Source organism: Lepus europaeus, chromosome 22 (assembly GCF_033115175.1).
Source record: "Lepus europaeus isolate LE1 chromosome 22, mLepTim1.pri, whole genome shotgun sequence".
Taxonomy (NCBI): Eukaryota; Metazoa; Chordata; class Mammalia; order Lagomorpha; family Leporidae; genus Lepus; species Lepus europaeus.
Genome location: NC_084848.1, coordinates 20140993 through 20155250, shown reverse-complemented (window position 1 = coordinate 20155250; position 14258 = coordinate 20140993). Strand labels below are relative to the sequence as shown.

The following is a 14258-nucleotide window of genomic DNA, read 5'->3' as shown; positions in this document are numbered from 1 at the left end:
TATGAGGGTACCTCAGAAAGCTTGTGGGCAATGGGATTAGGAGGTAAGTTTATTTTGGTGCAAAAAGTTTTGAAAGACAGGAATATGAGGGATTTTCCAAAAATTTAAGGAAAACTTTTATAATGAAAAAACTGTGCATGAAGTTCAACTTTTTTTTTTTTTGCACCAAAAACAAACTTTCAATTCCATTTTCCATGAGCTTTCTGAAGTGCCCGTGGATGCACACATAACACTGCGGCAGCAGTCTCCAGGGAGTATGCACAGCCCCATTAAGCCCTAGTTCCATCGCATTCTCCTTCCTGACACAAAGGCTGGCATGCTTGGTATGAAGTGGAATTGCACCCTGGGGCCAGGAGGGCAGAGGTTGTCTTGGTTTCTTTTCAGTGGCAGTTTAAGTACCCAGTGTTTCCTGCTTTTCAGTTTGCAAAGGCCTTTGTCGGTTCAATGGGCCACCTTCAATATAAGCCCTTGTGTCCCCAGCACTGGTCACAGCCACTGCTACAAAGGTAGGAGCTGTCACTCCTGGGCGCTCAGACTATGAAAGCACTTGCCAGGCACACACTCACTTTTCTCTCCTTCCCCTAAGCTGTTTTTGCAGTAGAGACTTCCCCTGCTTGTTTGGAAATAGGGAGACGTGGACACAGGGGGTCAGGGGCGTTTCACACAAACCGATGATGTCACACACCACCACATCCATCCTTCAAGGATATTTGCATTTAGGCAAATTTTCTCAAGAGCCTGTTCTCGATCTTAACCATCTTTTATAACATTATTTCTACTGGAAAGCCCATCTGCTAATTCAAACGTTCATTAAATTAATTAGCGTGTTGGGCATCATGCCAAACCCTGGACACACACTGGCAAGGAAGACAGACGGGTGCCTGTGCTCCCGGGGTTTACCGACAGGGAGACCCAGATGAAACCATACTGTAATCAACGCTAAGAACGGCTGTCGGGGAGAAACGCGGAGGGGTGCACAGCAGATGGCCCTGACGTACGCAGGCACAGCAAGTCTGAGCCAAGAGCAGGAGGAAGAGAGCCTGGTTAGGGGCAGACGTAGGGAAGCGTGACAAGGCCTTTGGAGAGCGCAATTAGAAGACTGAAGCGGGCGTGATTAACACTGCGCAGGCACATACCCCTCCTCCATTAATCATTTCACTCGCTCAGCTATTTCAGGAAAATGAATGTGGGAGGTCTAGTTTTAGATCTTAGACAACTTGGCTGGTGGCAGCTAAGTTAGAAGCTCTTAACAATTGAAACCAGAGAAACAAGTTGGGTCTTGAAAACCTGGTGAAGGCTATTCTAAATCTTGACGCTAGGGCTGGGGTCCGATTCCTTGTGGTGCTCCTGAATTCCCAAACTAACAGCACGTAACATCAGAGAAGTTATCTAGAAGCAAGTCAATCAGTAAGTATTCCCATGACTATGTATGAACTACAAAGTTTGGTGATGCCACAGAGAAAAACAGTTCTTCGATTGTGGCAGTCTAATCCCCAGGATGGCCGTTGATTCCAACCCATGCTGACCCTCCAAAGGCGGGTGGAGTCCACTTCTCCACTTGGCTTCCCTTCAGTCTGAGAGCCTGACTTACTGACCGACAGAATGCAATGGAAACGCCGTTTCCAAGGCTACGTCCTAAGAAGCTTTGCAGGTGTCACACGGGTGATGATGGCCAGTCCTTTGTTTTGGCCACCGCAGCTCAGACATCATACACCCCCCAGGGATGTGAGTGAAGGAGCCTCTTGGGTATTCTGGTCCAGGCAGATGTCACCTTACCTAGATGTGGTGGACAGGGATGACTTTTCATCTTTAAAATTGTTAACAGCAATGGATGCCTGCAAGCACTGCTTTAGTAGCACACACTGAAACAGCACAGCACATTAGCATTAGTGTGGATGATGGCACACAATTGGGAGAATGTGGCCAATTTCGTTATTACTCTTTCCTGTCTCCGCACAGTACTGTGCTTGCATCTCACTTACAACCCTTATCGTGTTGCCTTAAGAAGACAGAATGGCACAAGAGCTAACCTTGGTTGTAGAGTCAAGATATTCTTTAAATTCCAGTTTTTATGATGAGTTTTTTGAGTGGCCTTCACAAATCAACCTAAGCCTGTTTCTTCTTTTGCTAAACAGTATTGAGTTGAACAGCACCGACTCCATCGAGTGGGTAAGATTTAAGCCAGTAACGCATGTGAAGCGCACAGTGCCTGTCACAAGCTGTGTTCCACCAGCAGTGATGAAGATGACCCCTAAGAGGTCAAGGGCCTTTTCAAACTTTCTTTCACACCTTTAAGTTCACTGTACATTTCAGTGCCTGGAACATTGTAGGTGATTAAGAAAGGCTGCTGCATGGATGACTAAATGAAACTGACTTTACCTAAAGGGCAGCTTTGTGTATATTTTTCAGGACAGTGTAATGTATTTTTTCTACCACGAAGCCCTCTAAGAATCTGCTGTCAGTGAAGAAAGATTATTTTTGGCATTAAGACCTCAATGATCACCCAACCAGTGCGAACAGTCTCATCTCTGAGAACCATGCACCCTGACAGCCTGTCCACTCACCCCACCCAGAACTCCTGCTCGTCTTTCTACAGCATCTTCCCATCTGCTTTTGCATTGCAGGCCCCTTCAGTGGGGGTTAGGACCATTATTAACCTCTTTTCTGAAGGGGAACAGTCATCATCGGAGGGTCAGTTAGGTGTGTAAAACCAACTACAGCCAGTGGAGGTTGTGTCTGGTCTCCTCCCTTACCCACCTGCTCCATTTGTCATAATGACTCTTGTGCTGGAATGGTGACACAATTAAAAAGTAGTATTAGGTTTAATGGGATGAAATTTAGTTTTTCTGTAGTTAAATTTGAGGTTTCATCCCTGTTTGTGGGCCTTTCCTGAACTTCACCACTCTAAGGTATCAATGTCCTGTCCTAACTTACTGTACTATTCGGTGAGACCTAATAGTCTCTTTAGTTTAGCTAATCTGAGTACACAAAATACCAGTTTAGCTATGAAGATTTAATTACTTTTAAGCCCCAAATGAGTGATGGAATACAGGGAGTAATTCAACAAACAAGGCTTCTTTCGTTATCTTTTTCTTGCCTTTGAGACAATAAAGGCTGTTGTTCACTGCTCTGGTGTGGACCTTTCTGCTTACAGAACATATTTCAGCTCAGCCTGAAACAGGGCTATTGCGAAACCAGTTCTGCTCTCACCTGGCTCTGTCTGAAAGTAAACATCTAGGGACCCTGCGAGATGTCACCTGACAAGATGTCCAAATAGTACGAAATGAAAATATACATGCAGATCGGCGGAATGGAAGGACACTCTTCACTAGCCCATAAGGGGTTAAAACCAGCAGGAAGGTTCTCAGGGCTGCACACTATCTCCCCACCCTCATCAGAATGAGACCCTACTCATTTCAGACAAATTTAGTTAATCAGATATTAAGAAAAAGTACCTTGTGGTCAAGGGTATGGTGGAAGAGTAGGGAATCCCAGAGGGCAAATGTTGAAACCCACAGCTGACTTTCACACCTTGAAATAAAACTGTTTCCAAGAAGGGAGGTTTCTGTTGTTCGTATTTAAATCTCATACCACTTAAAACTCTATGACATCTTCACATGCAGTCAGACGCCTTCCTCTGGATACTTGAATCTCTGATCTGACATTACAAGACTTTAGAGGAATTCTGTTCAATCCTGAGGAGCTAATTAATGAAGTTCTATTGGGTAGTAGAGAAAAGGCAAGGAGAAACTGCATTGTACAACAACAAAAATATTTACAACTTTAACTTATCACATTATTAGTTAACCTATAGCATTCTAGTAAACTTCTGTGAGAAAAAATTAGGTGGAGTTTTTAGAAATGGCACTTAATACAAAGTTCAGCATACTAATCCAGAGACAAAGAATCTGGCCTCTAGGAAAATCAGAGTTTTGCCCAAAAAGTAATAGTAACAATAAACCACTAGCTAGTTTGGTATAATTATTAAGATTCAAGCCTAAGATTGTTCATTCTGTTTTTAAAGTAGTGACAGGAGGAGAAATATACAAGGCTCATGACACAGCAGTACTTCTTTTAGAACGGGCAGATATTAAAGCTCTTCTGTTGTTCATTTCATGGAAAATATCCAGAAAGTAAAAATCCTCCTTCTGTGTTTCCCAAAGCTGCTATTACATAAATTACTTCTAATTGCTTACTTGCATATAATTCATGTTTACGCTCTTAGTAAATTTCAGAGCTGGCATAATCAATCTACATTAGTATCGTAACAGAAGTTAGAGGAAAGAGGCTGATTCTCACCAAGGTGCCGTGAGGAAGTCAGAGGCTTCATTTTAAAGACGTCAGAGAAGCACCACATCCAGCTCCAGCCTGCTGATGGGACAGTGCTAACATCACACTTACCCTTACCTTCTGTTTCTCACCCCAAATCAGTGAACGTCACCTAAGGGGCTGACTGTACTCTGAAAAGTAAATTCAGGATCTACTTGGCACAATTTGCATCGTACAGATTTTAATCTAAGGATATCCCAAGATGGAATGTTCTACCTCAATTGCCTTTTGGAGTGGGCTACCAGGAAGTCAAGGGTCAAATGTGTAGTCCACTTCTAATTTGCCTTTTGTGTACAAAGCTCATGCCTGGTTTAATCTGATTTTCTTCCTCATTTCCTCTCTAGTCAGATCTTCACACTTATCGTGTTATATACATAAATACATTTCAAATCATAATCATGCTAAGTTAAACAGTTTGTGCTTATTACATATCACAGGTGAATTCAGTTTAAAAAATCACATTTAAAAATGATAACATTTCTTAACAAATCTATATTATCCTTAGGGCAATATTAAACTTAGAGGAATCTGAATTTCAGTAGTTAAAACGACAAATGGGATTCAAATGGCCACATATGAATGTTTTCCAGAAGTTTCTTTCTCACAAAGGTTCAATAGAAAGTTGAATTGTTCAGTTTAAAAAAAAGAAGTCTGGCTGGAGAGGTGCTTGGCCATGGTACATTGGAGCATACAGAATAACCGGAGGTGGATTTTTATTTCACAAGTTTCAAGATACAGTACAAAACAAATCTGTACAACTCTCTATTAACAGGATTTGTTTGTTTACACAATTATATTACACTTCACCACCCTTTATACTGTGTTTCATTAAATACAAAATAAATTTACAAAAAAAAGTCTAACATGGTGTTCCTTTACAATGCCATCTTATGGTCTTTCTAAACTTCCTCTCCTAAATATTTATAGTGGTTATGCCTTGATCATATGAACATTTTAATAAATCAAAGAGAACAGCATCAGCCTGCTTGTCATCCAAATCTGAGAAACAGCACATTTGAGATGGCTCCCTGCGCACAACCAAGGGGTCCTTCCCATGCACACAAAACCAGATTTTCACTTGTGCAAATAGTCACTTTAAAATGCAAAACATTTTTACTTGTTTTAATTTCTCTTAAAATACTTTGAGAATGGAGAAATTTAGCTTGTTTTCAATGAAAATTACACATTTAAAAACCAGGTAGCGCCTAAGACAATACAGCATTCAGAAATTTTATTTTCACTTATATTTAAGAGTGATGTCTGATGAAAAAGATTTGCATGAAAATAGAAGTTTTCTTTTGCTCTGGTTATTTCATGCATGCTGCTAGTCACAATATTGTGTAATGTATATCGGACTGACTTTCAAAACAAATACCAGCTGTCACTGGAACAAATATAGCCATGCTCATCTCGGCAGGTAAAGGGCTGTTTACCTTAAGCATCTTGTTCTGAAATGTGCATGTGACGTATTAGTTCAAATCTCCATAAAGGAAGTTTTTGCATACGTAGTTAGACATTGATACACATGCTACACAAATGAAGAACTGTGGTTTTCATTCATAGGCCTGCATGCATACTTCCTAGACACTGGTTTGAAGAACAAACACAAGGAATAAAAAAGGGAGTGAAACCAAAGCAAAAAGAACCAAAAAGCCCAAAAAACAAATATCCTATATATAAAATACTTAAGTTTCCTGGAGGCATGAATAGCTCCTTAATTGAATAAACCATCAGATCATCACCAGAATATTGGTGAAATTTTCTAAAGCCTCCCAATAGTACAGAAATAAAATAGCATAGTGGCAAAAGCTACAGATCCGCCTTTTATGCAGAGTATCTCTTGATACTCGAGTATCAAAATTAATGATTCATAAGCTAATATGATTCAAGTGCTAAATAATGAATTTTGAAAAATAGAAGGCTTTATTTTTTCTGTGCCACTTGACTATTAATTAATAAGGTAAGTCTCACCCAGAAAACAGAAACAACTTCAGGCAACACAGAAAAAAAAAAAAAAAGCACCAATGCTAACTTTGTACAACAAAACAGAAGCAACACGGATGGACTCAAGACCCTGAAACAGCTGGTTAACCAGCAAACCAAATGCACAGGAGAATACTTGTCTGAGCTCAATAGAGTTCTACTGTCACCCCTTCCAAGGCCGGAAGACGCAGTCTAAGGGTAAGGAAGATGAGCTACCAGAGGGAAATGAAACCACACTCTATCTGTTAAGTCTAAATTCTAACATTAAAACTCCTGAATCCTGGAGTTAGTTTAATGTCACTGACATTAACTAGCTTTAGTTATTGTCACTTTATTCAAATGGATGCCATTTGATTAGGTAAGTATTGAGCATTATTTTTAGGAGAAAAACTAAACCCAGTTCCTCTTTGCTTAGGTACCATGTCCCATGAACAAAAAAGAAAAAGAGGACAAAGTATTTCTAGACAGTTTTTAAGCCATAAGGACTAAGCTATTTTAAATAAACCATTCAGATTTCTGGTAGCAAATTACAGAAGATGGGAAGAAGCCAAGGAAAGGGTATCTGAACTAGGAGTACTGAGAAAGAGCGCAAAGCAGGAGTCGACAAGCAGGACGTTTGTTACTAAAGAACAACACTACACTTTCCCATCTGGCCTTAGGTAGTGCACACTCGTTTAAGAAGTATTTCTGAGGGAAGTAAAGATACATATAAAAATGCTCCTAAAGGAATTATCAGACGGTACAGAGAAAAAAAAAAAGTAAGTTGACAGTCATCTTAGGTGGTTTTCAACTTTTAAATAAATTAATAGAGTTCCTTCTAAAAGAAGTGTGGCTACCATGGATTATACTTATTATGAAGGTATAGGGGAGAAGAGGCAGTGGAGACAACGCGTTACATCGACTGTACTCAAATCTCTAGGGGTCAGAGACCGAACACCTTTAATATTCACAAGAACTTCCCAAAGCAACATTATACTTCTGATTTCCTATCTTCAAACAAACACGCTTCCTTATAAATAATTCTCTCTGTGATGACCTCTTCCAAGTTAGAAGCCCCAGTTTCCCATAATACTCTAAACACAAAAAAGTATACAACTTCACATTTAAATCCTTCATGTTCATTCTGGACTAATTAAATTTAGTTCTAAATACAATTCCAACTTCAAAAACCAAAACATTACAACTCTAAAAGTAATAAACTCTTCAAGTCTTCTGGCAGATGAGGGATTATGAGAACAAAGCGGTTAACATAAACAGACTGATGTCCGTAGGCATAGATAGCCTGCTTGCTTACTAATAGTCCTGGAGACAGGCTAGTGCACAACACCTACTGACAACAGAAGGAAATACAAATTTGGTTTAATTCTTCCATTTGTGTGATCATGTGAACTTCTCAATTCTGTAGTTGTTTTATCCCCCATACTATTTCATCACATGATTCTTAGTAGCCTTGATTTTCCTAATGTTAACAGGATGATGGTGAGTTAAAAGCTAAGCAAGTGGCTTTCTACTGTGATATAAATTGTCAGAGATAAAAAACCACCTGAATAGTGCACAACAGCACAAACAGGAGCTGGCTTTTGTCAACCACTGCGTTTAATCCATGTTTGATTCTTTGGCAGACTTTCAGTATGTTACAGTAGTCACTATATGCCCCATCCTGGCAAGGATATTTCATATTTGTAAAACTCAGGTGGGTGATCTATTCTTTGTGCAATAAGAAATGTAAATTAAGATAAATCCTGGGAACAAATCCTTCAACTTTTCGAAAAGTGTGTTTGTGACCTTGGTACCTCATCCAGAGTTGCTACTGCTTTCTAATTTCTCCATTTAGTCAGTTCATCCCCTGGCTTCTGGATCAAGGCTCTGCGTACTCAAAACAAGCTAATTACACTGAGTAGGTGGGGCAGATTCACATGTTAGTGCAAGAAGTCACAAAGTTTTATATATAGGTCATACCAAAGAGGGGAAGTCTACACAAAATTCTTTAACAAGGCCTCTCAGTCTTTGAAGGAGGGAAGTATGGTATAAAGTATGACAATCACCAATAAAAAGAAACCTCTCTTTTAAAATAACAAATATGCAGAATATGTATACTGCATGGGGACTGGTAAAAGTTTCTGTTACTGCAGTTCCAAAACCTTTTTTTTTTCTTTTTTTTTAACTTAAAAGGCAAATTCTATTTTTAGACTTCTAAATATGTTTAAGGTTAAACTTGCAACTAACTGGGCTTTCCTTTTTACATTGGTCAGTTTTTACTGTCAATGTACACGACTTTAAAGATGGCTAACATAAGACCTTATGCACATTGAGAGAATGACAGAAAGGGCCCAAGAAAGACAGCAGGATGCAGCAGACATTACTTTGCGTGTCTCTCATGTTTCCAGGGAAAAAAAAGAAAAAAAGAGGAAAGCCACTGAGCGTTGTTATTCCATATGGCACTGAAACAAACATTCAACTTAGTTTAGGTGAGAGTTACTCATCCCTGAAAATAAAGGCATCAGATTCTAAGCAGCTTTAGGAATTCAATGCTTCCTGTGCCTCTTCCGGGAGGTGGCCACTGATCCAAAGTCCTCAGTCCAATCCACGTGTTCTCAGCAAACAGCTTCCTCAGCTGTCACTGACTGAGGCTGGAGACAGTGGCTGTTACTGTGGCGGCTGCTGCTCCGGAGGCCCCTCCTGCTGCGGCGGCGCTGGCCGTGGCCCAGGGGGCCGGGGTACAGGCATGTCTTGGTGCTGCCTCTGCCTGTAAGCTATGACTGTCCCCAGCAGCAGTGCGATGACAGTCATGAGGTAAAGGTCCCACTCTGGTCCCAACAGCTGGTCCATATCAAGATGGGTGAACATATCTCGAATCTTAAACGAAAATAATATAAATATAGTTATTGTCAATGCAGTGTGAGGGGAAGAACTAGCTGAACTGAGCCATGATTTTGTAACCACCGATTATCTAGGCTGTTTAGTAGAGCACTTTCCATTATTAATCTAATGCCATTTCCAGCCATTTTTTCACAGAACATACTTGAAAGGAACACTGGAAGAAGGGGAGAAAAAGGGGAAATTCAGTACCTTGGTACTCTTGTAGCCTATTTGAAGGCACACCAGCTGAAAGGCTCTGTTCTAACCACAGCCACAGCTGGCTGTCACTACTTCGCTCACAAAACTCAAGACTATAGGAATTCAAACGTTTAACAGCTGAATGAATAATGCCTTTTAGTTAGGATTTAACTAAACACAGGATATTTAACAGTTGAATTTGAACTTAAAAATTGTATTATTATTGTAGGAGATTTTAATTGTTTTCATGTCATAAAGATATTCCTGACATTTTCTGACTACTACTCACTCATAAAATATGCAAATATAGGGTACGGCCCTTCTTCAGCATAAAATTACATTTAATAGGTCCCCATATTACATAGCTGTAAGTACAGGTGCTAAATTTTTCTAGAGCTAAAATTTACCAGAGACTAACTGTGCTCTTTGGAGACCGGAGCTGAGCGATTTTGTGCTTTTCTATAATGTTTGACTTTCAATATTTACTAGTTTTGCACTTTTTTTTCAGTTGGAGTATGTGGATGGTAAAATTATGGGATATTTTATTATTGTCTTTATACTGTGCAATAAAAAAACAGTAAAGATGTAGTAATACACTCAATATGGTATAAGATTGTGAGATCCAGTACCAGACTTTAGCCAACAGTTTACTAGTGATGAAAAAGGGTGTGTGTGGGGGGGAGACAAAAGACAAATAGCAGGTTCCACACTGTTAGCTTTTTAATTAGAGGAACAAAGATCATTTGAATTGGCAGAGGGTACAGCACACCCTGGTTCACAATCCTAAGTGGTTTTACAAATGACAGCACATGTGTACAAGTGACCAGAACAGAGTCCAACATCTGCAGTTCTCTGGAGCCCTACATGTGGGGGATGCTGAGCAGCACACGTGATATTACATCAGCGAGTCAGTCTGTGCTTAGACTGAATGCTGAAAGACAAAAGATTGCAATGGTCCTGATGGTACTAATGTGAAACAGCCCTGAACCCTTTAGGGCTTTCGGAGTTAAATGCCGTACCAATTAATTCATTATTAGGAACTACAGGTCCTTTAAACAAAGCGTAGAACTGGGAGAACCTATGAGGACCTACAAGTAAGTACTGTTAAATAAAGTTGGTAATTGTGAGGAGAATGAGTAATCCATTTCCCATCTAGGATCTACCATTATTTACATAATTCAAGTTATTTTTAGAGAAGAAAGTTCTAGTAATGCTTTTTGACTTTTGTTTCACTATGAGAACCTCAAGTACAACCTGGGCAGGTTCTCAGGTGCTTCTCCTTCCTACCCCCAAGCACCGCCTTTTTCTTTTTAGGGACCGGTCTGACTCACTGCCAGGCAGTGATCTGATTTCATGCTTATTGAATTTAGCTGACTATTGTTTCAATCTGCTATGAGTTGGTCTCAGCCTTCCCCAAACCAGAAAATATTTGCATCCATGAAAGATACATCAGCATTAGGAATCACTGACAGCTGTGAGCTCTGCTTTGTTTCCATATTCACCCTTCATATGAGTGAAGCCCTACAGCACTTTTCCTGGGTGAAAAGGGAAGAATCCTGATACCTGAAGGCCATTTATTTATTTTTTGGAGAGGGAGCGATAGATAGAGACAAAAATAGGCTCCCATTCACTGGTTCATTCCTCAAATGCCCACAATGGCTGTGGCTGGTCTAAGGTTGAAACCGGGGTGTGGACCACTATCCAGGTCTGTATGTTAACCATCACTGCTGCCTCCCAGGGTTTGCATTTCATAAGAAGCTGGAGTCAGGAGTTTGAGCCAGGAATAAAAACCCACATGCTCCAATGTGGGACACAGGCATCTTAACTGTTAGGTTAAAAATCTACCTGACACCTCAGCTTTTTAAATACAAACCTCCAGGACTGGGAAGGTGACAGTATTTGTGTTTTAATTAAAAGAGAAGTGGACTACTTACATTTGTTTCACGTATATACTGCAAGAAATAGACAACGCCCAATTTGCATAGAGCTAGGAAGACTGGGACTTGTGCATCCGGGCTGGCTTCAGCTGCCATGTCATAGAAACGCTTGGCAAGGTGAATATCCTGTAACACAGGCAATAAGCCAAAGTTATTTTCCTGTGAAAGTAACTAGAAATATTCACTCAGTTTACATATTAGGAAAATTTATCTAACATTTCAGATTTCCATTTTAAAATGAATTTCCCTTACCTAAAGGAAAAAAAAAAAAAAAAGCTTTACTTGGGTACAATTTCTTTATCCACCTTCTTAATTTTTGAAAACTGTAATAAAAAATTAGCAAACTTATTTCTCCTTGAAATTCCATTTCCTACGTAGACATGCTGGATACAGACATATATCTTTGCTTAACACTGACTGGAGTTCTTTTGGAGAATTGGAGTTCCAGCTTCTAAGAACTCCCTGTTAACCTGGGGAGTTCTAAGGACAATCTCAAAGTTTCAAACTAATTTTTTACCAATAAGAAACATATGGTTCTACTTTGGAGCAGTCTTCTTCAAACCGGGGTGGAAAAACAGGATTTTCCAAGAGGTAAGCAACCTGCATGGACAGTGTTAGGGGATGTACTTTGTAGTTCCTCAACTTTCATACATGTTTCTCCTGAAAGAGATCTGCCTGAAACTTGTCTGTGAGACCAGAAGCTCTCTACTCTTGACAAAAAATGGCACAACCTCACCTCCTCACTCCTTTCTCAGTGCACTGCTTTGAGGGGCTCTCTCACAAAGAAATACCTAGAAATAATGGTTTTACAGAAGGCTCTTTAGACTAATCTCACAATGGAGCATCTTAATATTTCTCTGAAGAGTGAAACAAGTTATTAAAAGTTTGGCCCAGGCTGAGTGTTCTGAACTCAGATATGTGGTAAAATGGAATGAGGGGATTTATGCTAAGTTTCACTTAAAAATCTCATTTCTTCCATGCCCACTGGCAAAGAATACCAAACTTTTAGGAAAGAATTCCATGAGACATGGGAAAGAAAGGCTAATCTCTGAAAATGACTCTTTTCTCCTCACATATTTAAATATAAGCAGTTACTTTCAGTCACTTCTTGTCTCTAAGTTGTATCATTAGTTAAAAAGAAGAGCACTTCCAAATAATGGCAACTGTACTAGTGTCTCTGAGTTTTTAAAAAAATAAACTTCCAAATTTTTTGATGACTATATTTCTCAAGATGATGAATTAAACTTTGTGTGGTAACATATAAATACTCTGAAGATGATTCAACAGAGTAATTTTTTTTAGGTTTTTTTTTTTCCGGACCAGCAGAGTTAGACAGTGAGAGAGAGAGAGACAGAAAGAAAGGTCTTCCTTCTGTTGGCTCACCCCCAAAATGGCCACTACGGCCAGCACACTGCGCTGATCCTAAGCCAGGAGCCAGGTGCTTCCTCCTGGTCTCCCATGTGGGTGCAGGGCCCAAGCACTTGGGCCATCCTCCACTGCCTTCCCGGGCCACAGCAGAGAGCTGGACTGGAAGAGGAGCAATTGGGACAGAACCAGCGCCCCAACTGGGACTAGAACCCGGGGTGCTGGCGACACAGGTGGAGGATTAGCCAAGTGAGGTGTGGTGCTGGCCTCAACAGAGTAATTAAATAGATTAAATAGGGTAATTAAACTTGTCAAATCATATCCTCAATTTTTTTCCAATTATACCCAATCCTCATCTTAGTGACTACTTGATATTTTCTTAGCAGAAGTAGACACTGGATTGATTGGTTTTTAGCTATATGAATGTCTCTTTCATTTAAAAAAATTGAAAAAAAAAAGGGGAAAAGATGATCATAATGTCTTTTTACATATATATACATATTTTATTTGCATCATTTCATAACTACAACTTTAGGAACACAGCAATTCTTTCCACTGGTCCCACCCTCCCACCCACACTCCTACCCCTCTTTCTTTTCTCTCTCCTGTTTTCAGTCTTATTTTTCACTAAGATCTATTTTCATTTAACATTATACAGAGAAGATTAACTCTATTCTAGGTAAAGAGTTCAGCACTTTATATAAGGAAGAAAAAGAGAGAAAGACAAAAAAATCCAAAACAAACAAAAAAACTAAAAACAAAAAAAAATTAAAAAAAAGAACAAAAGTTGATCCTCAACAAGGGCTATTCCAAGTCAATGTATCTCAATGGTAATTGCAACTTTTTCTTTCTCTTAGAAACTTAATTACATGATGTCTTATGAAACCTAATGAAGTTTTCTGATTTTTAATTGATGATCATTTATTCTCAAAAGCTGAACCTGAATTCCCTCCTCCCACTTGTTTCAAAGGAATACTATGCCTTTTACCATATTCTTTATTCACAAAAATTTATTTATTTATTTATTTTATTTTTTTGACAGGCAGAATGGACACTGAGAGAGAGGGAGAGAGACAGAGAGAAAGGTCTTCCTTTTCCGTTGGTTCACCCCTCAATGGCTGCTGCAGCCGGTGCGCTATGGCCGGCGCACCACGCTGATCTGAAGCCAGGAGCCAGGTGCTTCTCCTGGTCTCTCACGCGGGTGCAGGGCCCAAGGACTAGGGCCATCCTCCACTGCACTCCCAGGCCACAGCAAAGAGCTGACAGGAAGAGGAGCAACCAGGACAGAATCTGGCGCCCCAACCAGGACTAGAACCCGGGGTGCCGGCGCTGCAGGCGGAGGATCAGCTTATTGAGCCGTGGCGCCGGCAATTCACAAGAATTTATAATATTAGCTATCCATATTACAAATTGTCACAAGCACAAGATTTTTATAACATTATACAAATATAGTATTACTTGCATCATTTTAGTCTTGACTTTCAGTAAATTATTATTAGATATACCTCATAAATGCCATAACTTATATGTATGTGTGTCGGGGCTAGTGCCCTGGCCCGACATGAGATGCAGCAGGCTGAAGCTGTC

General features: G+C 39.9%; 1 protein-coding gene across 3 annotated transcripts in view; it reads right to left on the bottom strand.

Annotated features, from left to right (window-relative positions):
* Positions 1-3755: 3755 nt before the first annotated feature.
* The window catches only part of SEL1L (SEL1L adaptor subunit of SYVN1 ubiquitin ligase), a 68873-nt gene continuing 58370 nt past the window's right edge, over positions 3756-14258 (bottom strand). For all 3 annotated transcript variants that reach the window (XM_062181830.1, XM_062181831.1, XM_062181832.1), the window contains 2 exons: positions 11304-11432; positions 3756-9168 (listed from right to left, as the gene is read on the bottom strand). In XM_062181830.1, the coding sequence (XP_062037814.1) occupies positions 8959-9168; positions 11304-11432 (339 nt within the window). In that variant the 3' untranslated portion in view covers positions 3756-8958. The remainder of the gene's footprint in view (positions 9169-11303; positions 11433-14258) is intronic.